The following is a 26,164-nucleotide window of genomic DNA, read 5'->3' as shown; positions in this document are numbered from 1 at the left end:
CTCCATTATTTTAGGTATTTTATATATATTTTGCCTCGATACGTTATGGTTGGACGACGACAATACAAACAATGGTGTTGGTGGATAAACCGCAAAACAATACGCTCGACATACCGTTGACGCTTTTATTTTGAAAAGAACCGGACGTGTGGACCTTTGTGCTGAAAGTGTCATTTATTTACTTCCGGGGGAGCATCTGCGTGTCGGACAGTTTTGCTTCTGGCTTCCAGTCTGAGACCATGTTTACAGCCTAGCTAAAATCAGTTTGAAACTTTAGTTAGCACATCAGCCAGAGGATTATAGCTGCTGTGATACGAGTAGGTGCAAAAGTTTGTACACATTCATGTAGAGATGCATTTTTCTGTATCATAATGCAGGTCATCACCTTGTTGATGCTTCTTGTGAAAGCTACATAGCAGTTACTAACTATGCTAAGCTATGATGAAGCTGCTTATTAGCCATAACTTGACTGAACTCCTGCCACCTAATTACAGGACTACGGTTCTTCTGTATGAAATCTAATGTTAGACAGCTAAATTGCTTGCTAGCCGATGTTTAGCGTGCTAGCTTAGCGTGCTAACGTTAGCTACCTGTTGTTTTAGCGTTTTATCTGTTTGAACAGCTGTCTTAAAGACTGCTAGTTACGATAGTTAGTTAGGCTGATGGTTAGTATTAACTATAAGTTAATAGTTCCCACCAACTCTCCGTAGAGACTGCACTGATGTCGGGCAGGAGCAACGGTGTGGAGTGGGTTGAGACAACTGAGGAGGTCGTGGTAACAGAGGAGTGTGCACCCCCTGAACACAACACCTCTGCAGGTATGACACGTGTCCTCGTTACACCGTGCTGTAGTTTGACATTTAAACTGGTGATGTAACTTGTTTTACTGTATAATTTCTGTCTGTGTTCTACTAGTGATATCTGTGTTAGAGCCTGCAGAAACACCAATCCAGAGGTTGCTGGACACTGTGGGACATGGAGATAATCCAGAGGCTGATAATGGCTTTTGTAAGCAAGAGACAATCTCTTTTTCTTCTACTTGTTTTATTCATTTCAGGTTTTCCTCTTCTAATGACAGAAATTGCCTTTCCATTACTAAAATACATGGAAAGTTCCAAATATCATACCAATACTATGGCTAAATAACAAACTATCATACCAATAAGCATAAAGTTAAATGACCATGTCCTGTTTTCTGCCTTTTTATATTTTCTAGATTGTGAGGAGTGTCTGACTCTCTTCCAGGACCAGAGCGATCCCACCAACATTAATGGCCCATCTTTTATTCTCGACTTTCCAACAAGCATGGGTGTCCCCCAGAGGGCCCTCCTCTCTCTTCCCTACGGACTGATGATAGGCAGATCTAGTATTCCCAGTGCAGGTGTTGGGGTCCTAAATCATGGTCCTATTGTGTCTCCTGGAATGCATTTTGGACCATTTGAGGGGGAAGTGACAACAAGGGAGAAAGCCATGGCGAGTGACTTCTGCTGGGAGGTGAGCTCACATATGTTCAGCTGAAATTAGTGAAATAACAAAAGTGATATTGAGTCCTGGCTTATAGTTAAGATTTTGTTTCCTTTAAATACTTCTTATTGTGCTATATGTGCATATTTTGTCTTCTTACTTTCTTAAGATTTACAAGGGAAAAGATGAGTATGAGTACATTGATGCTGCCGGGGAATCACACTCAAACTGGATGAGGTAATGCATTGAATTCTGCTATTGTTACTATGTGTACCCCTCTGATTTAGCATTGTACTAATATAGCATTGAGTCACAATGGACATCCTGGAAAAAACTCCATGCAGCAGAACCTGTGACACTGTCTTTTTTTCTATGCACTCTTCTTTCTCGTCACAACCTGGTGCAAACATCACCCACAATACAGCGCAATCGCCAACAGTTCAGAAATTTGGGTGTGTTATGTTAGTAGCTAACGCAGCTTCAAGCGGAGATGAGCAGCAGGTAATTAACCCCCACTGACTCAAATTATGTCACTTTTTCACACTTTTCAAGCCACAGAAGGCCTTATTCAACTGACCGCTGACAACACTGTTGTTTGAGAAACTTCCATTAGGACGCCAGATGATGCATTAGTGCCAGGAAAGAGCATTAACACAGAGAATTAAAATGAGACAATGCAACTGAATTTGGCAGCTACAGTGTTCACAAACAATGACTCACTTCATTTCCTGGAAGACTGGGCTTCAGTTTTCTAGTTAAGAATTACCTTTTGTAATCTAAAAGTATAATCCATTTCCACTGTTTGAATGTCAGTGTTTTGGACTGCTTTGTTTCCGTTTCTTCTTAATAGTATCTGACCTAGTATTGCAGATGATGACGCATCTAAAAAAAATCCATGTTTGTAGTCGATCTGTTCTTCCACTTGATGTTTTTTAATGTCTCTTTTCTGAAACAGGTACATCAATTGCGCTCGTAATAAAGACGAGACAAATTTGCTGGCAGTCCAGTACAAAGGGAGCATCCTTTTTCATTGCTGTCGCACCATACACCCTGGAGATGAGCTCTTGGTGTGGCCCAGCGGCAAACTTCTCACCAGTTTTAGTGAAGCTTGGACCCAGGTGTGGTTGATGAAGCTGAATGCAACAGGTGCGTTTACTACCTAAGTTTCACTAGTCAAGAAAAATTAGATATTTGTAGTTATTTTGTATGGGCTATATTTCCTTGCAGACAAAATATTTCCCCTTCTCTTCCAAACTGTAGAGACTAATGCAACTGCGACGTCTCAGATCTTCCTGTGCTCTGATTGTCAGCTGACCTTCACTACGGAGGCCTTCCTCCAGCGACATACAGAATACTTCCACATGCAGCCTAAAGAGAACTGTGCAACCACAGCTGCTGAGGCAGGTGAACCTGAAAACCCCACTTCCAGTGCAGACTCGGGTCACTCTACAGCACCTCTGGTGGTGCTGTCTGTTGATTCTGTCGAGTCCAATACCTGTGGTGACTGCGGGAAGATTTTCAAACAGATACCTCACCTGAGGAGGCACAAGCTTTGTGTCCACTCGAACAAACGCCCCTACTGCTGCCCACAGTGCAGGCGAAGTTTCAGCCAGGCATCTGGCTTAATTAGACACCAGCTAGTTCACAGAAAGCAGGCTTTGATAAAAGAGACCAACATTGTTCCTAATCAGAACGAAATCCTTAGTGATCAGAACGAGAGCTCGACAGAACTTGTTAACACTGCAGATCAAGCTGTGAGTGAGGAAACAAAGGAAATGAATGTAAGTGAGACACTACAAGAAGCTATGGATGTAACTGAACCTGAGAATACTTCTGGAGGAGACACAGAAACCTCCCAGTTGAATTGTTCAGACTGTGGTAAGAGCTTCACAAATGAGGCATCCCTCAAAAAGCACAAGGTGACTGTCCATGATAGGTTACGTCCCTACGTCTGCACTGTGTGCCAGAAGTGCTTTGGCCAGTACAACGACCTGACCAGACATCTGCGACGTCACCAAAAACAAGGCAAAAGGGGAGAAAAAACAAATCAGGCTCCGGAGGAATCTACCACCATGCCCTTTAGCTGTGCTGAGTGTTCACTGGCTTTTCCTTCAGTTGACATCCTTCAGCAGCACATAAGTGAGCAACACTCAGAGGAGACTACAGTGGAAAATCAAGAAGATGACCCAGTGTCCGCTGGTGATGATCAGAGCCATGATCCAGACTTCAGTCCACCACGCTCAGTGGCTGAAACAGCTGAATCTGTCCAAAAACGTCCCTCTCAGAGGCCTCAGCGACTTGGAGCTAGATCTAAAATTTCTGCTATAACCAAGCTCATAGCTCCGAAACGAAGGGCAGTCATCTGCAAGAAGCCGTTACCGAGCCCTGCTCAGGCTGAGAGGAGCTCTACTGACGCAGAGGCACCTGCTACCAGAAGTGGAAAGTCAACAAAATACAAATGGTTCAGCTGTAATCGCTGTAAACGAACATACGGAAACCCAGATGATCTCAAAGCACATAAGTGTGCGTTAAAGCAGCACAAGTGTGGTCAGTGTGGGGCGACCTTTAACAAGTCTGGCTTCCTGAAAAGACACGAGCAGATGGTGCATGTAAATGCAAAATCGTACAGCTGCGACCGCTGTGGTAAAGTCTTCACTACGTCTGGTAACCTTAAACAGCACCAGAAAAGCAACACTTGCATGAAGTATCACTGCACGTCTGAGCTTTTCCCGTGCTCCTTTTGTCAGTTCTCCTTCACAATGAAGAGCTACCTTCTTAAACACATCAAGAGGCATCACCCCGTGGAGTATCTGTCACACTGCGATTCAGACAGTCTAATGGATCAGCTGGAGGAAGAGGAAGGGGAAAAAGAATGTATATGCCCCCATTGCGGGAAGAGCTGTGCAAGCACCAAAGCTTTCAAATCTCACACGTGCTTCGAGCAGGTGAAGGTACTGTACTTGTGCACCGACTGTGGAAAGGGCTTCACAAACCACTACGGTCTCAAGCAACATCAGCGCATTCATACAGGCGAGAAGCCGTACAGCTGCCCTCACTGCAGCAAAAGCTTCTCTTACACCGGGCAGCTCAACGTGCATCTCAGGACTCACACCGGGGAGAAGCCATACCTTTGCACCCACTGCGGGGAGAGCTTCCGGCAGTCCGGAGACCTGAAGAGACATGAGAGGAAGCACACGGGGGTGAGGCCCTACAGCTGCCCCGAATGTTGTAAAAGCTTCAGCCGCCCGCAGAGTCTGAAAGCTCACCAAATGCTCCACCTGGGACAGAGAATGTTCAAATGTACCCAGTGCGGGAAGAGCTTTTCCCGAAACTACCACCTCAGGAGACATCATCAGAAGATGCACTTGTAGCCACATTTTAGGGCTTTGGAAATACTGTAGAAGAGGGTAAATTGTTGCCAGTGTAAACTAAATTGCACTAAATGCTCAAGTACTTCACGACTGTGCTCTTGACTTGCAGCATCAATCGAGTTGCAGAGAATTTTTGAATGTCCTGTACATATTATTTTAAGTTCAACTTAAGTTTGTGTCAAGCTAAAACATTTCACACCCACAAAAATAGCTTATGTTGAGAATTTTTGTTAATTATTTGAAAGAGGGCAAAATGACTGTAATTAAAAAGATGTAAAGGAACTCACCACACTCATAAACAAATGCTTCTGGTCTCTAAATGCCAACTTGCTTTGAAATAAAAACAACCGACTTCACCATCACTGTTGACCATTTATTCCACAAAACATACAATGCAAAGCATGTGCACTGTACAAGCCTTAATATTATGAAAATACTCATAACCATGCCTGTTTTTTTCAATTCATTAATCTTAATTTTGTTTTTGTAATCATCCAGATCTACTTTTTTACATGACACAGTATAACTGTCTATTGAACATTGCTTTTGTCAGTTTTTGTCCTTGTTAGCTCATATTTCCACCTTGACTATATTATAAATATTAAGTAAAATTAAAATATTTCAGTCTTACCTGAACTATACAAACATACTGGTATGACAGTTGACACAAGTAGACTCAATTTCATTTTCAAACTGTGCGTAAATTGAAACAGGTATAAACCTGGCAGTGTTTTCCATGTGCTACACACAGCGGTGTCAAGTGCAGCTGCTGGTTAAGAGACACAAGCTTTTTAAATCAGTAACTTTGCTGCTGGTAATCACCTCTTCAACATCCCAGTCCAGTATGGTTTCTTATATCAGTAGTCCTAACTAATACCAGTTACACAAGTCCTTGACAACATCCATTTTGAGGGGAAAAAAGAAATCCATTTTCATTTGTGGCACAGCAGCTGTGGAGGCTTGTTTCTGTGGTCCTTTTTTTAGTTTTAGTTTTTTTTTTTTTTTTTTTTTTGAAAGAAGCGAGGGGTTGAAACCGGAGGACTGGACGCTCATTAATGAGTCTTAATGTGTAAAAAATACACAAACACTTCTGAAAGGTAGGCAGCAGGTGGTTCTCAAGGTTAAGTGACAAGACCCCTACGAAGGTTGGGTTACTGTTTGTACAATTTCGAAGACACCTCAAACACTGTTCCCGTTATGTTCCTCCGTTCCAGTGAAGCACCTTGTTGATGTCTTCTCCAGTGCAATCTCCATCCAATTTACACATCTTCAGCACATAAAATATACAACAACCCTCAATCTCATTAGTTTATATTATGTTAAATGTTATACACATATTAAAATTTTTTACAAACCAAACTGATTGTTAAACCACACAGTATCACATCTGTACAAACCCAGAAAAAAAAATGTCACAAAACTAGGCAAAAGAAAGAGAGGAGTTTGTTTTTTGGCAATTAAAAGCAACAGCTTGGTCTGTCACAAAACCACAAATTAGGGGTTAAATACTGAACTCTGAAAATTAAAAGGGAACAGCACACATCTAGAGCTCAACAGAGTCTGTATTTGTGATGATATAACAGTTCTTCACGTTCCCTTAAGTGTTAACAGAAAAATATGTTTAGAAGAGTTAAGTGGCCGAAATACAACGCCTGAGGGGACATATACAGTATGCCACCGGAAACCAAGCTCAAGTTGGAGACAAGAAATACCCTGCAGGTCACTGCAAGCACAAAATCCCTATCTTCTCCTTCTTTTGAGATACGTAACGGACAAAGGCTTTTATAAAGGTTCAGATTTCAGCTCCTCCACCCTGCACTCCAGGTCAGCCACCTGGAGAAGAGAGGAGAAAGTCAGAACATGTTATTTAGAACCGATATAGATCATCTTCTCATCTTGAAGAAATACCTTTTCTGATATCAAACTGAATGTGAAGTTTTCTCAAACTGTCGGCAAACTATACATCTATATTTCGTTCAGATATTATCACTTGCATGCGGCAGTGTGGGTCGTGTTGGGCCTATAACAAATTATATATCAAACTGACTAAATACGTTCGATTGAGGTTTAGCTGCTATTGCTCGAGCTCTTACTTCACTGAAAAATATTATAAGGTTTGTATAAAGACCAAATCGGGCTCAGTTGCTCTCCCTGGGGCTGGAAAAAGCTTCCACAGACTCAAAATGCGACTAAATTATATCAAACTAAATTCACAATTTGAACAAACGTGTCTTTGCAACTAAAATTGGAGAGTCTCTCATAATTTCATCCAAAACAAGATCAGGTGAACCCAAAGTGAGCTGCAAAAGTACAGTCAAAAAATACTGCAAACTGCTGTCTTACAGTGGAAGAAAACAAAATGTTTCATAGCTATTTCATTTAGGACGGGACTCACATGGCCCCAACAATACCACAATGTAATCACTGAAAACTGGAAGAATCCACTGTTATTGTAAATGTACTGCTGCAGGCAGACAACTCAGACAAGGAGTTTGCTGGAAGAAGTGCTGACTTGCAAAGGATCAACTACACCAAAAAGAGGTTCTGCACAGCATGTCGGCTCCTCCGGCTCAGAGGAAGATGATTGATTTTCCAGCAGAACACTGTCCCCTAAACATGCATCAAAGTTATCCCAGGCCTGTCGCTCCGAAGAAAAGTGCTGACTTAAAGGGCTCCTCCACACTTAACAAACCCTGACCCAACTCAAATTCTGTAAGAACATTTGAAGACGGCGAAACAGGGTTGTGGATTCTCAGTGAGAAATCAGTTCCAGACTGAGATTGCAGTTTTTAGCACTTGTGTTGTTTTCCTACAAAATACTCTGTCTGTTATCGTGTGTAATATGTAAGGATCTAAAATCTGCTGCAGGTGAGATATTAAAACATGCTAACTGCAAGTTTCTGTGCCAATTTAACATATTTCCTCAGTTATACAATTTAATGCTATTTGAGCTTTTTATCAGATTAACAGTCCGATCAAAGTCCTCTCGCTTATATAAATATCAGGCTTTTAGTTAATGGGCTACTTAAAGCTCAAGCTAAAAGCCCCGACCTTCCTCTTTGACATCATTTTGGTTTGGCTCTCTGCAAAGTATTCTGCAGCATCTCATCTTGTTTACAGAGAAGTATGTGCATAAAACACATTTAAAAGATTTAGCCCCTGACTGAGGGTGAAAGCTAAAAGAACTAGCAGCCCAGGTCACCTCCCGTACCTGCTCCTGGAGCTGTCCAGACTCCTCCTTCAGAAGAGAGGCCTCGGCTCCAACTTGTGCACAACGCTGGGTCTCCTTCTTCAGGTACTCAATCTCCCTGTTAAAGGAAGAGTGTTAGACTGCAACACATCACACAACTCTTCTAGCTCTTGTCTCTTTAATCATGCTGTCTTACTTCTGCTGATACTCCTTGATGAGGCGTTTGGCTTTGCTGTACTTGCGCTCCAGGGCCTGATACTGGGACTGTGTCTCCTTTAGGTGCTCGTCCACGGCCTGGCACAGGCTCTGAGCCTCCATCCAGTAGCCCTCCAGCTTCTCCATACGCTCCTTGTTCTCCTGCAGGGTCTGCTCCAGCTGGGCCTTGTCCATACGCCAGCGCTGCTTCTCCTGCTCCGCATGGTGCAGCTGGAAAGATCAATCAATGCTTCTTTGCTTCTTCTGCCTATTAATTGTTATTTAACATAAGATAATTATCTAAATGATCTTAATTTAACCATTTACCTTTCTTTTCAGCTGCTGGATCTCAGCCTGGGTCACAGCATGCTTTATTTGGAGCTTTAAAGCAAAGAGAGATGATCATTTTAAATACATGTGTTAATATTAGGCACATTCGAGGAAATAATCTGTGATTACACAGGATATGCTCCAATTAAGGAGTTCACTCCTCACCTCTTTGTATTTATGGGCCAGTTTCTCAGGGTCTGTCTCCAGGGGCGACATGTCCTCGTTCTCTGCCAAGTCAAACACCTCGATGGCGCTGGGATACGGCGGACTGACCTCCTCATCCTCATCCTCCTCCTCATCTGTGCCATATTCACCACCCTGCAGGGATGAGGTCACGGTAAGAAACCCACTCACAGTGAAAAATAATTATATTTGACCAATTAACGGGACCATAGGGACTATTTATTCCGTAGAGTCCACAGTGTGGTCTGTAGATTATAATTGAGTGTTTCTGGGAAGACGGGATGTTGATGAATTATTTATGTGTCAATTTTCTTTGCTTAGAGCATCACAATGAAATCCCATCCATCTCTATTTTTGAAGGGGTGAAGGTAAAAATCTCAGATAATGAAACTCAGATGTTGCAGCACATCGTGTGTGGAGGGATCCTTCAGAGTGAAAATCTTTATCATTCATGAGGAAAGGCTGAATTTTGAGATTTAATTATCTTTGATGTTTGTAATGGGTACGATTTTTATAGTTAAATATAGTTAAATGTTTCTGTGCTGTGACACCAAATGGACACTAGATGGTGCAAAACCCCAGATAGCTGACCATGCTTTCTATTATAAAACCCACCGCTTTTTAAGAACCACCCACCTTCGCCCCAAAGTGACTGGAGCAACTTCCTCTCTGTTATTATCATGAAACTACACACAGTTTCTGAGAGCATGATCTGTTTACGTGAAACTAAAACAGAGCTGAGACACGTGGATTAACAAATCAAAAGGCATCCCAGGGTACCAAATTTGAGTCATCCTGATTTGTCCCCATTTTGGAGCTGAGCTTATCGTTTGATCAGACTGATACTGAATTCTGGACACAACAGTGTGGGTCTTCGCCAGAAGCACACACAACACAGCCACACCGGAACGGGTCACTTCTGTTTGTGATGGTGCTGGGATAAATTTCATAATCCTAAAGGGGAACCAAGGACATATGGGGCCAACGAATGATTGCAAAAAGAAAAGGGCTTGTTTTTCAATTCAAGGCCGTGTTTTCTGCCTGTACAGGTTGAAAATGTTACATAAACTTTAAAGCTGTTTAGTGATCCCTTTGTTCTGTTGTCTTTGCACAGCTGGAATTGATCCTCTCTAAATATTGACTACACAATAACTGAATAAAAGATGTCGCTGCTTACGTGCTGTGTTGTAGATTTCAGCTTCCTTGTAAGAAGCCTGATTTTTCCATTAAATTCAATTCTCTTTCATCAGTGAGTGTGATAATGGCAGTATGTGTGTGTGTGTGTGTGTGCAAGCAAGTGGAGGGGGGGGAGGGGAAGGAGGGACGTTGATTAGAAAGCGTTGCACCGTCACTTCCGCCACATGTGCAGACACTGCACCACCTCTGCTACACAAGTGAAAACCCAAGCAGTTTTGTCAGCTCACATCGGATCCTCCAGCAGCGCTCCTTGTTTTAGCTTTTAAAAATGAGCCAGGAGCATAAAAGACTGACCTCTTGTTCGTCCATATACTGGTTGTAGCGCTGCTCCATCATCTCCCTCTGCCAGCGTTCCTGCTCCAGGGTCTGCTGGATGAGCTGGGCCACTTCACTCTGTTCTCCCGGCTTCTCTCGCCCAATCACAAACCTGTATTTTGACAGTACAGTTCAGTTAGGGTTGAACAACTCCTTTATCTGGTATGGTATGATACTGTATGTGCATGCTAAATAATACATGATGGTCCTTTTTTTCTCCTGACCAAAGGAGCCATGAACACTGGCTCCACAAGGACCAAGAAAGTGTTTTTCAAATATAATAGACTACTTATAGGCCTCTTCAGTTGGTATAGTGTAATGTATTCATGCAGTAAGGAATGTGTTGGCTCTCTGATGACGGAAAATGGCTTCCTGTTTAGAGCTGAAGAAAGGCAGTCTCTATGGAGATGGCTGCTTCTATGATTAAAATCAAACCCTCAGCCCTGCCTCTCCTTTCAGCTCATTGTACAGTTCATTATAAAGGCTATATGTTTCCTGATTGAGGCTCACAAACCCCTGTCCAATTAAAGCCACAGTGTAAACAGTAAATAGGAAAAAAAAAATACAGTAAATCGTGACGAAGGCAAAGACCGTTATTAAGCCAGCCACTGCAGCCTTTCAATTTCTGCAGCACTGACGGGTAATTAAAAGTTCACAAACGCACTTCCTGCCCCCGTCTATTTGTCTGCCTGACGTTTTTTTATGAATAGGTCTGAGCTCTTGCGCCTTTCGCCAACACTGCTGCAGATCCATAATGTATGAGCTATCTATGGAGGTCTCTGATCTTCACAAGTCACACAACACTAACAATTACCCCGACAGCACTGACCACTAAACCCTGAATTATGAATGAGCTTAGATGACAAAAGGAGCACATAGGGGACACCAAAAAGCAAAGAAGCTGGGCTACAAATAGTCCTTTGGCATTTCAAAATGATACCGTCGATGCCAAGTGTATTTGTTCCTGATAACCCGAGTTTTCTGCGGCTCTAGTGTGGAATCTTTGGATCATATTCATGATGTCTCAGAAAGGAGCTTTTCAATACTTGAAGGGTATAATCATGACCCTGTGAGACTTGCGATACACATCTACAGTCTGGTGAGCTGAGTGGGCAGGATGTGGTAGAAGGCAGTCCTGCGTGAAAAGGCACGCTGTGGGTCTGTATCAAGAGGAAACCGTCACTTCGAGCAAGAATGCTGGATGTCGAGCTGTGGCGACAAAATGTAACAAAACATATGTCCCGGTCACTTGGCAAACCCAGGGGAGCTACAAAATGGCAGCAGAGCAGTGCTTTGAGATAAATGCTAACACACATGCTAACATGCCCACGATGACAACACTAATGTGATGTTTATGCTAATGACCATGTTCACCATCTTAGTTCAGCATGTTAGCATTTGCTAGCTTAGCACTAAACACAAAGCACAAGTGAGGCTCGCAGCAATGTCTTACACTGTGCAGGTATTTAGTCATAAATCAATGTACAGAACTAATTCATGATCTGATCAGGATGTGTAATATGAAAAACTAGAATAGATGAATCTGCAAAGTGGCTCCAGTTAAAAGGATTTTAATTGCAGTGATGTATCTTCCTCAGACTGAGGAAGACTGAGGGAGAGCCTTGTGCTCAAAACGTCACAGCAATTAAAATCCTTTTAAAGCGAGCTAATTGGTGTTCAGATCTATCTATGTCAACTCCAGTGGATGTTTGTGATCCAGCACCCATCCTACTGGACACTGGATGTGTGTGTCTTTTTCATCGTTTCTTTATGTATAAAAAGCTACAACAATTTATCCTGAGGAAGACATGAATATTTGTACAACTGGCGGACCAACATTTCCATCCCGTGAGCCACAGCGCTGCTGTGACTAATAAACACTACACTGGTGTCGGATGATTTGTGTTTCTGCGAGTTGGAGTATTTCATAGCAATTGCAATAACATTATGACAATTTAGAGTAAGTCTTACTTCACAGTTCCTGAGGTGTTCCTGAGTACGGAAGCGGCAAAGCTCTGGGTGACTCCCACCAAACTGGTCCCGTCCACCTCCACAATCAGATCGTTCACCTGGATCCTGGAGGAGGAAGTAAAAAGAGAAGTTTAGGATTTACAGTAAGAGCTCAACTGTGGCCTTTGTTCGTCAGCTTTGTACTTAAGCCCACATAGGCCAAATCCATTTAGAAGTCTTGGCTCTTGGCAGCAAGACTTATTTGTAGTTGCCAGGCGTCATAAAGACAAGCAGGACAATGAAGCATCCACTCCTGGAAATAAAACTACAACTACTAAGCTAACCTCGGGTTGACATGTGGTTTATAAAGCAAAGGCCTTTTCAGTTTGAAGTACTATACCTGCTGTCCCTCTGTGCCGCTCCTCCTTCTGTGACTGTCTTAACAAAGATGCCCAGCTTCTCCAGGCCCATGTCGGCTCCTGCACCCATCCCTATGATACTGATGCCCAGGCCATCGCCATCTGAAAGGCAGAGGGGAAGATCAGACCGAACCTTTTTTGAAATCCATGTTAAACAGTACACAGGAATGCATCACAGTGTCTGCATGCATGCGTGTGCTGCTTCCTCATGTGTATGCAAGATGTAAACAAAACAGAAAAACACTGCTCCATATCGCTACTAATGCTCAAAACCTCCACAGGGTGCCTTTAAGTGATCCCCTACTGTTACTCAAAATACCTGATAAATTGATCAATCTACAGACAGCATAATAATGCCCTGCAGTATACCAAGATACAATTATATGGTGGGTAAAGTGTGTTGCCAAAAAAACAACCTAAACCTTTTTAAATGAATGAAGATGAAAGAAAGCTCAACATTTAATTCATAGCAAGCAAAGGCTATAAAGGAGAGTTTTTCAGCCGTGACGTTATTGTCCTCAGATCCAGTGGGAGAATCTGTGCTAGAGTTTGAATCCAAAACTGCAGAAAGCAGCTTCAGCGCAGGTCTTTGTCTGGTTTTTTTGGTACAGTGAGCAGCAGAGAGTCTGAATATGAGGGGGTCTACCAGAGACGTGCAGCATATCTTTGCAGCAGCCGTATTGTACATGAAACGATTTCTACAGAAGGAGCAGGATCCTAAATCAATCCTAAGACTAATTGGAAGCTATGCAAGAATCAGGAATGATATGAGATCTTTTCTTTGCCATTTTTAAATGTGTATAAATCTGTATGTCACTATAATTGAGGTGTAGTTGTAATAAAAGCATGCATAAGCTTCTATGTATCTTGAAGTCCAAAAAAAAATCTGACCTTCATATAGTCTTGAAATAATAAAACTGAATTCTTGAAAGTTAGATCAGAATCAATGATAACACACAGATTTCCTGCCTGAGGTGTAATGTGCTGAGGTAGTGTATTCATTTGTGAGCACTGTTTCTTGAGCGCTGCACTTTTTGGCCAATAACTACAACCTCTATTTTATCCTCATTCAGTGAATGCAGACAGTAAACACAGCAGCACATCATTTATATAGAGCACAATCACATATGGTATCCTGCGCGACCTGCCCTGTACACAATTCTAAATATAGTCTACTATAAATATATTAATGCACCATAATGTTGGAAGTCCGGAGAGATGGAAGGTAACACTTGCACCATTGCACTCTCTTTGCCTTGTGGGAACAGGATGGTTGACAGAAGGCAGTTGGTGAACACTGAAGGCCTTTTTACATAAGTAATAAAGAAATGTGTTTTTCTTCATTTGGCTTCAAAGATAGAGGGCAAATTGAACTGTCCAGTGCAAAGTTAATCAGATATATAAAAATTCATTTTCAAAGACCTTTCTGTGAACTGTAAGATTTCTTGTACTCATTCTTCTACAAACCCATATTTTTGAACGCAGCATCATACAGGCAGCATTTGGACAAATATTGAACACATGAGCACAGAGACAACATAGCAGGCTTATTGGGGTTAACTTTATAATGTTTAGTACCTTTCTCCAGCTCCACGGGGAACAGGTCCAGCCTTTCCACCCTCTTCTCCAGCTCATACTCAGCAGAAGCTGCCATGGGATCCACGTCTTCGTTACGCCTGTCATAGTCCTCGTTGGGGTAGGTGGCAAACACCTGCAGGAGGAGACAGAGAGGTTGGATCGGACTGAGAATCACAAACATTCAAACCTCTTTGTTCAAGACTGTGGAATACAGTGTACATTTTTGTACTCTATTTGCAATTATCCACAGTTTTCCAGATGTCCTTGAAAAGCGGATTTGTGAGGTGCTATTTTTTTTTAAAGGAATAGTTCAACATTTTGAGACATATGCTTATTTGCGTAGAGTTCGGGATCAGCACCTCTAAAGGTCTCAAATTAACATGATAATCTGTTCGTGAATCTGTTCAAAAACATAAATGTGAAAGCAACAATTTGTGGTTTATGTTTGGACAGAGCTAACAGAGGTTAGCCATTTCCCTGTTTCCAGTCTTTGTGCTAAGCTAGGCTAACCGTATCCTTGCAGTTTTATATTCAGCGTACATACATGAGAGGGGCATTCAGCTCTCGGTGAGAAAGCGAACAAGCACATTTCCCAAACTGTCCCCTCTTTGGTGCTAAGTGATCCTCTCTGTGTTGTCTCTGCGCTGCCCAAAGGTCACTCAGAGTTACTGTGATAACATGTCTCATCACTGTTTCATGCAACTACCCGGCTCTTGCATTCACTCCAAATATAGAGACTGCAACTGAAAACAGAAAACACAATCCAAATCCACTGAGGTGTCTGTCCCTGAAAGATTTCAGTAGTATTTCAGAGTAATTCTAAAAATATCTTCTCAAGCTAATACAAGTAGAAAAATGGATATGATGCATTCAATGAAGTTACCGATCTCAATTCAATTCCTATAATTTGGTTTAGGCAGTAGTTCAAGACTCATCACAGAGTGATCGTGCACGTAGAAATGTCCAAACTATGTGAGTCTGTGGAGGTGTGGAGATGTTTGCCGCTGAGACAGACCAGCTGGATACATGATAACTGACCACCACTGTTAATGCAGACATTTGAAAGGTCGATACATTTGAAATTCAAATCTGTCGACCGTTTCAACTGAGACGGCCGCAGCATTTCCTCAAGGTCTCCGAGCTGTATCATTTCACAGCGGTGGGGTGTATCAAACGCACTGGGGGGGAAAAAATCAATCACATCCGCTAAAGTTGCTCTCATGAAGATAGAGGCCTCTGTTTCAGGGCCCAACTTCCTACATTCACTCTGGTCTACCAGCATGACAGTTTACATAACCACCCCCAGCATGCTAATGGAGGCCGTCTGCAGCTGCTGCTCCCTCACACACACACACACACACACACACACACACACACACACACAGTAAGCTGAATCTTTAAAAGCCTCACTTTCAGTCTTCCGAGGTGATTATGCATGCACCACCTTGCATGCTCCACTAGCCACACTAATTCAGTGCTGGACCTTCTCCTTTCACACGTTCCCTCGTTTATTTGAGTCAATTTCTCAACTTCTCTCACCACAATCCTTTGTTCCTTCTGCTACAACACTTTAACACTCTTTCTTGAGTCCTTGTTCATCTTATTCCGTGCATCTCTCACTTCTCTCGCTGTCGTTTAGTTTGTCCATCTGTGTTACGAAGTAGCATCTCGTAGCTTCAGTGCTTCCCTTCAGTCTTATGCCCCCCCCCCCGTCTCCCTGGCAACCCCACAGTAAAGAGCCTGTCAGTTTTGACAGCGCCTTTGAAATGTAACCAGCCCCTCCTCTCTCCGATTTATTCAGTATCATTGTATTTTCATGCATCATTGAACACTGTACAAGCTTTAGCTTCTACTTTAAGCCTTCCTTACCAGTAAGAATAGGGTTTAAAATGTTATCGCCTTGAGCCAAATTACTGCCATCGCTGTACGCTCACACAAGTGATGATGAGGCTGAAGCATAAAAATGACGTGTCAGAGTTTAGCAGCCAGGACTAGTTGTTCCCTCTGTTTCCAGTTTGTTTGCAAAGCTAAGATAAGCTGCTGGATGTAGCTTCATATTTACTGTACAGACATGGATGACACTGACATTTTATAGACTGTGTGCTTAATCAACAAGGGAACTGACCTCTATAATGAAAATAATAATTAGTTGCAGCAGTGCTGATATCATTATCTGAATTGTAGTTTTAATTGACATGAATTAAGTGAAAGAGATTGAACCTAACCCTGCTGCAGCGTGGTGGCAGCATTGAAGTCTAATGGCTTTTGATTTAGGTTACCTTCGTATTTAGAGGGATTAGCAGAATGTGGATTACAGACACACAAAATAGACTGTTTGCATCCTAAGTAACAGAGCATAAAACAACAACAGACCACTCCAAGCCTGCACGGCCACTGTGATGCTCTCACGTGGCACCGCTTCACTCCTCCAGTTTAAAGATCAAGAGGCCACAGCTGGTGGCTTGTGGTGCCCTCATTTCATGCCCAGGATGCCACAGAAGATCAAACCAGGAGGTTTAGCAGCGTTTAAGATGGCACGGGAAAAAAACAGCCATGATCAGATACTGTATGTGTAGTGATCTCCAGGCTTGGTCAAGGCTACAGGCTACAGTCTCACCCTCACTGACAAGGACTGAACACTTTCGCTTCCTGATGGAAGATCTTCTCCCCCCTTATGTTCTGTGATTGCACACACAGGAAAGACAGATTTATGCCATCCTGCATGATGCAATCTCTCATCCCAGCCTCACCTGAGCATGTGGAGTAGTACATGAACTCCTTGAATGGTGAGGTGGCTATCTTTGGAAGACAAACATTGGGATTAAAGGAAGGGTGGTGGGGGGTGGGCAGGGCTGGAGACGGACGCTGTTCCAGTTGTGGCAGATAGTAGGTCAGAGGAGCTAACAGATGGCCAGGAAACTCCCTTCCTCCCTCCCTCCCTCTGCTACCAGCCGCCTGGGATGTCCTACAAAAGCTCTGTGGGCAGCTAGCTAGAGCCACTCACCAGCTAACAGATTGTGTTTGTGTCTGTAAAGAGCACCCACTTGGGACTGCAAAGGGTATTAAAATAGCCAGTAAGTAACAACCACCATTTTACAATGCAGTTGTCGTGACAGAGAGATGGTTAAATGATAGAGCAGCTCTGGAGGCCTCGGAACTCCTACAGTGTGGTTCAGTCTTGATGGCCCTCTGGCTACGATGTCATTGGGCAACACTGTGGTGGTTTAACTAGCATGTTAGTACACCCTACCCCCCACCCCACACACTCCTCTCCCCACTGCCCACAGCAGCACGTCAACTGCTGTGTTACTTTCCCTCTCGACTCTCCAAAAACAGATCTAATGTTGGATTCAGCCAATAGGATGTGTGGAGGTGGTGCCATTGGTTTTTCACAACAGAAATAGCGTGTTTCCACTCTATCATTGCATAGTACCCAACTTTCCATCATTTTTATAACCCACACTATTCTTCCCATTATTTCATTTCTTCCTTAAATGCCAGTGTGAATTTAGGTGATTATGATGCATAATATGGGATCATATTCTGGGCGCCTCACTGTTCTATGTACATAAGCTGCAATAAGCCCACTATTTTTAGGGTCACAATGCTCCCTGACGTCTAATCAAGTCATCAAACATTCAAAACAAAAAAAAACACTTCTCTTTTTAACCGATCATTGACATCACCTTTACTTACTTTCCCCAACCACCACAGTTTTAGCTTTCCCACAGGTGGCAGGTAAATGCTTCTAAATCCTCCTTCAATTGGGGGTTAATTCGGATCCCAGATGTGCAAAACGCAGGCAAAAAATAAGGATGTGGTCCCAACTGCCACCGCCCAGGACCACTCTCCCCCAGCCAATAAAAAAGGACATGGCGGGTTCGTTATAGCAACGGTAGCATGACACCAGAGCCTGTGTGTTTTGGCAGGGCAGTCTTTGTTCAGCAGTCATGTTTAGGCTTACCACTGACCTGGGCAACACAGCAGCATGAGAATAAGGTCAGAGACAGTGAACCGAATAACACCAGTCTGTGGAGGGATACAGCAATGACATAATTATGTTTTGTAGGTTTGGTATATTGCATATATTATATATGTTTATGCTGTTAATGCAAATGAATATGCTTTATATAGCTGCTGCTATTTCTTGTACATGTATGATTCATTTTATTCATATGACTACTCTGAGTCACCGTACGGCCTCAAAAAGCATTTTAATCATTTTCTCTATATATTTATATTAAATACAATATCCATTTATATGTTTTGTAGCTGTGCACATGAGCACATTCACAGGTATAGGGATTCTTATGTAGTATACAGATTTCTGATTTCATTTTATTTTGCACAGTTCTTCTTATCTATACCTTCCCATCTCTGACTCTTTACTTTTCCTCTTCCTATTATAATGCTGGAAGTGTTCTGTATTTTTCTTATTGTCATCAAATCACATGATAAATTAACAGTGAACTGACAGCCAAAGCATTATACACTGTAGTTTACTCATCTGTGACATAGATCCCAACTGTTTTCCACAAACATAAATGAGCCACACCATCACACTGAGTGACGCTGAATGATATTCATTCATTACAAAGAACACAAACACTGTTGTTCATTTTCAACTGTAAATAGTCCCTCACATTAAGCAAGCAAACTAAAATGAAACTATGTATTTGTGACTTGGTTTTACAGATATATATCTTCAGTAGGAATGAATGGGCTCGGGACATGTTGGCATCTTTTCATTCAACACTGAATAACACCAGCCTTGTCCTTTAAGTTCTCCCATGTGGCTCAATAGAGTTCATACGGTAACTGTAAGTAATAGTAAAACCAAAATCTTCAGTTGCAGCCTCACAGATGGCCGTCTCTTGTTTTCTTTTAAGCTTGACGGGACGATGGCAGGTAGCACAGAACAAAACAGCACTCAGACATCATGAGCAGGGCATTGCATAACATGGCTTGTCGCAGTAACCTGAGCGAGTGGGCACGTCACGTAAATGCTTCCAACCCACCACCACCACCACTGCAGGACTGAGAAGTGGGGCAGAGTGACCTTGCTGATAATCTGTCTGGTCTCCCACCCCTCCTGGCTGTGAGTAATGCACTGTATGAAATACTGCAGGCCCACTGAGTCTAAGTAATAGACAGTTTGAGGATACCTTGACATATGGTGATGTATTACCTCTGCCTGGGTAATCCCTCATTGGCTGACCTGAGCCGTGAACACTAACCACCAAAGGTTGCATTTTGGGCATTCTCTATTTTGCCGTTTGTGGTAGCAACCGTAAAAATAAAATACCTCCTTCTAAACTTGTCAAAAATCAATTATAATGTAAGAACAGCCATTGTTTGTGTTAATGATACAGTGCAAAAGAAAATCATAGGTGCTCTTTGAGCAGCCTAGCCTATGACTGTTGTAGAGAGTTGCGTAGGCAGCAGAAACCCACAAGAAAGTGTGTGTGTGTGTGTGTGTGTGTGTGTGTGCTGATGCAGGGATTAAAACTATAAGAGCTGGCTAGGTGATGAGAGAGCAAGGTGATTCTGGTGCATGAAAAATAAATCTGATTATTTCTGATTTGGAGGGAACACAGTGCAAATCCAGTGGACAATATCTTATTTTACATTTTTTTCTTATCTTGACTCCAACAGTAGGATAAATAATTAAAAATCACAACATATCAGGAGGCTACATAAGAAACTACAGTATTCATACTAAGTGCTATAGAGTCAAGCCAAAACAAACAAGCTAAATATGACATGAGAGGCAGCTTCCTGTGTTCGACAAGGAGGCGGCCCTGAAAAGCGAGGCAAGTCTGTGACGATAACAATGCTGCTATTTTTACTAACAGTAGGAGACTGGTGACAAAGAGCGAAAGGGAGAAAAGAAGGAGCGAGAGAAGGAGTGTCAGGAGGAGCAAACAAAGGGTCTAGTGTGAACTCCACCCGGAGCAGAACTGCTATTTTTGATAGTTTGAGAGGACACAGACAGACAGACAGACAGACAGACAGACAGAGAGAGATGGGTGCTTAGAGTTAAACAGGGACAAAGACAGACATGCGCCCACACATCCAACTGCCATCCCCACAACAAGACTTAATTGTGGCCGAAAGCTGAATTGTTCCACAAAGGGGAAATATGCACTAAAACCGGCCGCTTCCTGTTTGGAAGAGAAACCAACTGACAGTGTGACTTCAGAGCCGGCATTAATACAGTTGCATGGCATTTGAGCTGCATAATAACGTCCCTCCCATTTGACCTCACTCCCCCCCCCCCACCCCCCCTCCTTTACTCCCATCCACCCCTGCATCAATCTCCATAACAAAGGCCACACTGATACAGTGTGAAAGGCCTCAGTAGGAGGTTATTCTCTGATGTGGCTACAGGGTCACAACCAAATTCTGTCTTTTTATCAGAGCGTACGAGTTATGACTTCTTTATCGCTCCATGCATAATGCTCCCTCCTGCTATCCATCTTTGATCCTATGAGGATCAAATAATGGAATAGAAGTCCTGTTTTCTTTTTTCATCCTGCATTACATTAGAAACATACTAAGCTAACTGATAAAACATACTGCGTGTATCCTTGAGGCCTTGTGAACGTATTCAATGAATTCCTCTTAAAACATTTTGCAAAGCTGTTAAATATTTTGTAACCTGCATTGTTTACATCCATGTTTACATCATTTAGTAGGGACGAATGAATTGAATTTTGCAATAATGCGATAAAAGAAAAGGTCTCGAGCGTTTGAGCAGGCTCTCACTGCAGATTCAGAATGTGCAAAGCAAATAACTAATGCTACTGAGCTGTTTATCACTGCCAATATGTGACCATACAGCAAAAGTGCTGGAGTTCCACTATAATGTGTCCTCACGTGTGCGTTTCAATCTGTTGTGTCTGCCTTCTAGATGAGCACGAGCTGCAGTTGTGACCTTGAACGTGCCTCGAAAAGTGACGTCCGTAGAAAAGTTTAGTCTGTTGAACCGGAGCATCTGCAGATTAATTCTATGACCAACATGTTATGATCCACTTGAGTTTTGCACAATACGACATGAAAAAGCTCCCTTGTCTTCACAACATTAATCCAGAGCATCTTTTCTCTGTGCTCTTCTCTCTGGTTTGAAATGGATGTTCAGTCACAAATATTTGTTTGTAGGTACTTCTGAAACCAGGTTTTCAGGTTAAAGAGGTTATTTTTGACGTTACTGTCATTTTTGTTAAGGTGGTTAGACATTTAAAGGAACAGTTCATTGTAGGAAATATGCTTTGAACTTTAGAGGCAGATTTTCTTACATTTGGATGAAGCTAGGCTAGTCAATTCCCCGTTTCCAGTCTTTGTGCTATAGCTACGCTAACCATCTGCTGGCTATAGCTTCATATTTACCATAAAGTCATGACAGTGGTATCAATGTATTTACTGAACTCTAACTGAGCGGATTCATCAAAATGTCAAACTATTCCTTTAAAGTTAAGTGCACGGCTCTAAATTTTCTTGCTGTGGTTCACAGCCAAATATGATGGAGTGTTTGTGAAATATCTGCCTATTTTTCATCATCTGATTTGTTTTTAAACCCTAAAATATTGAAATATCATGCTCTGGTGACTGAGCACCACTGACCGATGTGCAGCCATGAGAGGAGAGCAAGAGCAACTTTCAACTTGACTGGTCATGATATGGGACAGGAGCCCTTAGTCACTGAAATGGCTTTCTGCATGAGGGAATGTGTGTGATGTACAGTGTCAGGGCCCGCTTTAGCCGGCTGAGTCTCTGTATGCCTCAGACCTACAGGCAGGGCAGCACAGCGAGCCTGAGCTGGAGAGGATCTGATGCTCCTCTCCAGATCATTACACCGCCCCCAGACACAGAGAGACACTTTAAATCAACTCCTCCTCCTCGTCTCTTCTTTCATCTCACTGGTCCAAGAGGAGATCACAGTCTTTCTTCTCACTTCCTCCCTCTTTCTCACACATACACACACACACAAACACTCATTCCTCACCCAGCTCCCCATACACTGTCCGCTGAATGCAGTGGTCCACGGCAGAGTATCCACTTCTCTAAAAACAGGACCAATTATCCGGGCCTCTTTGTTTCTCCTCCCCAAGTAATTATTGACAGAAGCAGCTCCCACTGCATTTCAGATAAGTATCTACATCGCAGCTCTTTTGGGGCCCGTGTCAGCTGCACAGTAGGAATGCAGGACCATGAATTAGCAACTGGCTACTGTGGAGGGAGGGTGTTAGTAGTGTGCAAAGCCCCGTGTTGAAACAGGGGAAAATCAAAATGTCAGCATCATTCTGACACCGGCAGAGGCTGAGTGAGTTCATTAAAACAGCTGACAGTGGTGCTGGCTGTGACTGTACCATGGTTGATAAGCTTTAAGGTCAAGTTCAACAAGCCTCTCAAGACACAGGGTGAAAAAAATTAAATGGAACATAGACATAATTACAAATCAGAAATCAGAACCTCGGCCTCATTAGGCAAAGCTCCGGGGGTGTAGTCTGGGTGGAGGATAACATCTTCATGTTCTACCTACAAGTATTCATTTTCATTCTACGTGTATCTCCGCTGCATATATTCTCACCTTGATGGGCTCTGTGCTGAAGCAGATCTTCCTGGAAGGGGGCGGGTCCTCCTCCACAGGCAGCCCAACAATCTCCACACAGCTGGACTCAGGCTCGTAGCGGTCATCAACCTCGTCTTCCTCCTCATCCACCTGGCTTCCTCCAAAGTCCTCGCCCACCGCGCTGTAGGTACTGATATCCACTGAGTCACGCCCCGACTGGTCGTCTCTGAGAGTCCTGTCTTCCTCCTCAGCATCTTTAGCCATCTCCATCTCCTGCCTGAGCACCTCACCATCCTTTGGAGAGCTTTGCTTCTGGGCAGCGGCTTCTCCGTTCTCCACAGAGATGTGAATGTCACCTTGCAGTTCTGTGCTGTGAGGTTCCTTGGCCCCGGAGCGCTCCTCCGATTTCGCCTCAACACCCGCATCTGAAACAGTCTTTCCACTTTGCTCGTTTGGCTCTCCTACAGTACTGAAAAGTTCAGCAGTTGAGGCACCAACACCTTGGCCCCCATTAACACTTTCAGATGGGGCAGTCACTCTCCCCCTGGCGCTCCTTGGAGGCCCCTCTCCACCGTTCTGATTGCTTATCTCTTCCTCCAGGTTGCCTGCTGCAAAGGCACTAACCCTCTTTGTGATTATTTTGGAGTTCAACACACCCACCTTGGCGCTGACCCCTCGGGAAGGGAGAGGTGGGGTAGAGGAGAGGCGGTGGAGGTTGTTCCGCAGCTCGGCCGCCCTTTCGAACACAGCACTGAGCTGGCTGACTGTGGGGGACACGGCCTCGCTGGTGTCCAGGCTGTCCAGAGACTCTGTGCTGCCGTTGAAACGAGCCACCACGTCCAACCTGCCATCCTGGAAGCCTGAGGCCTTGTCGGTCTTCAGCAGGACCCTGGTGGTGCACAGCTTCTCCTGCTGTTGCTGCTGCTGCTGCTGTTGCTGCTGCTGCTGCTGCTGCTGCCTCTCCTGCTGCTGCTGCTCGAAGATGCGGCGTGTCTCCTGCAGCTTGGAGTAGCTGGGTGAGGAGGCCCGCTGGTGCCCGTTCTCCGGTTTGATGTCGAACTTGTTCACGCGGTCGGACACGGTGGATCCGAGCTTCAGCAGCGCGCTGTGGTCCACGTTCTCGTTGAGGCTCCCGGCTCTGGGGAGGGAGAGGCGCACCGTTTTGTCGGCGTTCCTGGCGGCGTCCTCTCCCTCTGCATCGGCTGGGGATGTGGTCTGCATCTGCTGGAACATGTTTTTGATACGGTGCACATTGGAGCCGTACCTGCGCCCTCGGGGGCCCTCCTGCAGGTCCCCGTTGGCAGCATTGTCTTTGACGGGCTTCAGGGCCTGCATCCCCGCTTCGTACGCGTTCCTGTGCGGGGATGGGCTCCTGAGCGTAGAGCCAGAGCCGGTGCTCTTGGATGTGGATTCGGTCTTCATCATGGTCAGTCAAGCGTCGCAACGGATGCTCAGCGACGGCATGTCTCCTTTCTCAACCCCCGGTGGGAAATCTGTATTATCCACCAGCAGCCGATCCTCGCGAGGTGGCGCCCAGACTAGACCGGCAGATGGGGAGAAACAAAAACAACAGATCGTATTAAAGGCCTGCTTGCATCCGCTGCAATTCCCGTCCAATGCAACGGAGAAAGTGAGCACGATGCATCTGTCATTAGCTCGCCTGCAGTTGCAACAATGCAAACCGTACACTCACAGATAATTGCATTAGTCATTAAATAATATTTGCACAGAGAAGTAGAACAGTAATGAAGCGCGGATTTACCGCAACTGACGACAGATTGCTTACGTTTAATCCCTTTTTAGAGGCAGCATCATTTTGATCTCTTCATTCTGTGAGCTGCAGATTTCTGGTCCTCCTCTGGCAGAGCGCTGCTGCATGGAGGAGACAGCAGCAGGGTCCTAGCGTCCGCCTGCTCTCAGCCACTGCATGTGACCCCCAGTGACTATTGGCTGATGCTGTTTGCACCCAGGTGCTAGTGGTCCATAACACTATTTGCACCATATAAAGATGATATTTTATGTTTAATGTACACTGGCTTTTATATTTGTGTTTGATTTAGTATTTTCCTAAACCTCACCAAGCAGTCTTGGTGCCTAAATGTAACCAAGCTGCAACTGAAAACTGATGATGATAAAAAGAAAAATTAAATTCCTGTAACTAAATCATTCAGCCACCACAGCCACATGCATTTTTCCTTAAGGATTCTTAACTGTATTAACCATAATGTGTTGTAGTGAGTGATGGATATTATTTCACTTCTCACATATAGTAAAGTAAATGTACCCACAAACAAAATGTGCAGTAGCTCAATTAAATATGGTTAAACATTTCTATCCTCATTTTGAGTTAGATGTAATTATGTGCATGATTAAGAGATCATGAAAACTAGTTAGTCTGAAGAGTCAGCCAGTTAGCTGCTGTAGCTAAGCTAATATTAGCATTAGTTAATGGAAAATGGTTAGAATAACGTATTGTATACGACAAATGATTAAACTAGCGAAACATATTGGATAAATAACTGAAACAGCTACCAGTACTGATTAAACAGTTAAAAGACAGTTTAGCAAAGGGGGATACATTACTAAGATAGTTTTAAAAAATGGATAAATAGCTAAAAATATTGAATAAATGGTGGAAATAGGTCAAAGTAATGGATAGGTTAAATGGTAAATATGTCGCCTTCTGCCACAAAAGATATTGGTAGTTTGAATGTAAACTCAACCAAAATGACCTTAACACTGACTGTTTGGCTGTATGAAAAATGCCCACTTATATACACTTAGTTATATAAAATAAGATTAAGAACATATAAAAGTAATAGTGTCAAAAAAAAACCTGTTTTGATAATCAATAAACTTAAAACATCTGGTGCTCGACTGGAGACACTGATGAAGGGATACTTCAGATCATCTGAGCAACAGCAACAATAATAAAGAATAAATTAAATTTAGATGTAGAAAACATCAAAAACCCAAGCCAATAATAAGCAGTAATGAAAAAACTCTAATAAAATGGTTGACCTCCTGTCCCACCAGTGTGCACTCCCCAGGTGGCTGCAGGAGAACAGGACTAGCATTAGGACCTGGTGAAACCTCACGTCAAAAGACATCCATTATTCTGAGGCCACATTGTTGCTTCCTGCATTCTGCATCTGTGCAGAGGGACACATTAAATATTATCATAGGTAGACACAGCTTTTCCCTTGTATGGTGAGAGCTGGTTTTATACCTACCCACGCCTCTCTCGTCTTAATAAAATGTGCAGAGAGGGCTGATTTATCTACAAGGCCAGCACATTGATGCAGCTGCCCCACACACAGGAAAGAGCAACAAGAGACTTCTTTTCAGCCTGTCACCCACTTTTTTTATCATGATATCTCACTGCAGTCTGAAGGACATA

At 43.4% G+C, this 26,164-nt stretch overlaps 2 protein-coding genes across 4 annotated transcripts; one reads left to right on the top strand and one right to left on the bottom strand.

The window, feature by feature from the left end:
- The first annotated feature begins 231 nt into the window (after positions 1-231).
- On the top strand, positions 232-5,199 carry LOC139219625 (histone-lysine N-methyltransferase PRDM9-like). 3 transcript variants are annotated; one of them, XM_070851550.1, is made up of 7 exons: positions 232-317; positions 711-818; positions 916-1,008; positions 1,217-1,494; positions 1,634-1,701; positions 2,420-2,610; positions 2,725-5,199. In XM_070851550.1, the coding sequence occupies exons 2-7, from the start codon at positions 722-724 to the stop codon at positions 4,833-4,835; spliced, it is 2,838 nt and encodes a 945-aa protein (XP_070707651.1). In that variant the 5' UTR covers positions 232-317; positions 711-721; the 3' UTR covers positions 4,836-5,199. The 3 variants fall into 3 exon arrangements, with proteins under 3 accessions (XP_070707651.1, XP_070707650.1, XP_070707652.1); XM_070851549.1 differs by having other exon boundaries at positions 232-321; XM_070851551.1 differs by lacking the exon at positions 232-317 and having other exon boundaries at positions 761-818; positions 1,246-1,494.
- Position 5,200: 1 nt separating this feature from the next.
- LOC139219626 (neurabin-2-like) lies at positions 5,201-24,255 on the bottom strand. Its single transcript, XM_070851552.1, has 10 exons — positions 22,783-24,255; positions 14,193-14,325; positions 12,596-12,716; positions 12,217-12,321; positions 10,225-10,357; positions 8,716-8,868; positions 8,548-8,601; positions 8,222-8,451; positions 8,047-8,143; positions 5,201-6,668 (listed from the first exon to the last, which is right to left on the bottom strand). Exons 1-10 carry the CDS (start codon positions 24,187-24,189, stop codon positions 6,618-6,620), a joined length of 2,484 nt encoding a protein of 827 aa, XP_070707653.1. The 5' UTR covers positions 24,190-24,255; the 3' UTR covers positions 5,201-6,617.
- Between the last annotated feature and the right edge of the window lie 1,909 nt (positions 24,256-26,164).

This window comes from Pempheris klunzingeri, chromosome 20 (genome assembly GCF_042242105.1).
Source record: "Pempheris klunzingeri isolate RE-2024b chromosome 20, fPemKlu1.hap1, whole genome shotgun sequence".
NCBI lineage: Eukaryota > Metazoa > Chordata > Actinopteri > Acropomatiformes > Pempheridae > Pempheris > Pempheris klunzingeri.
This window is presented reverse-complemented; position numbering and strand designations above follow the sequence as displayed.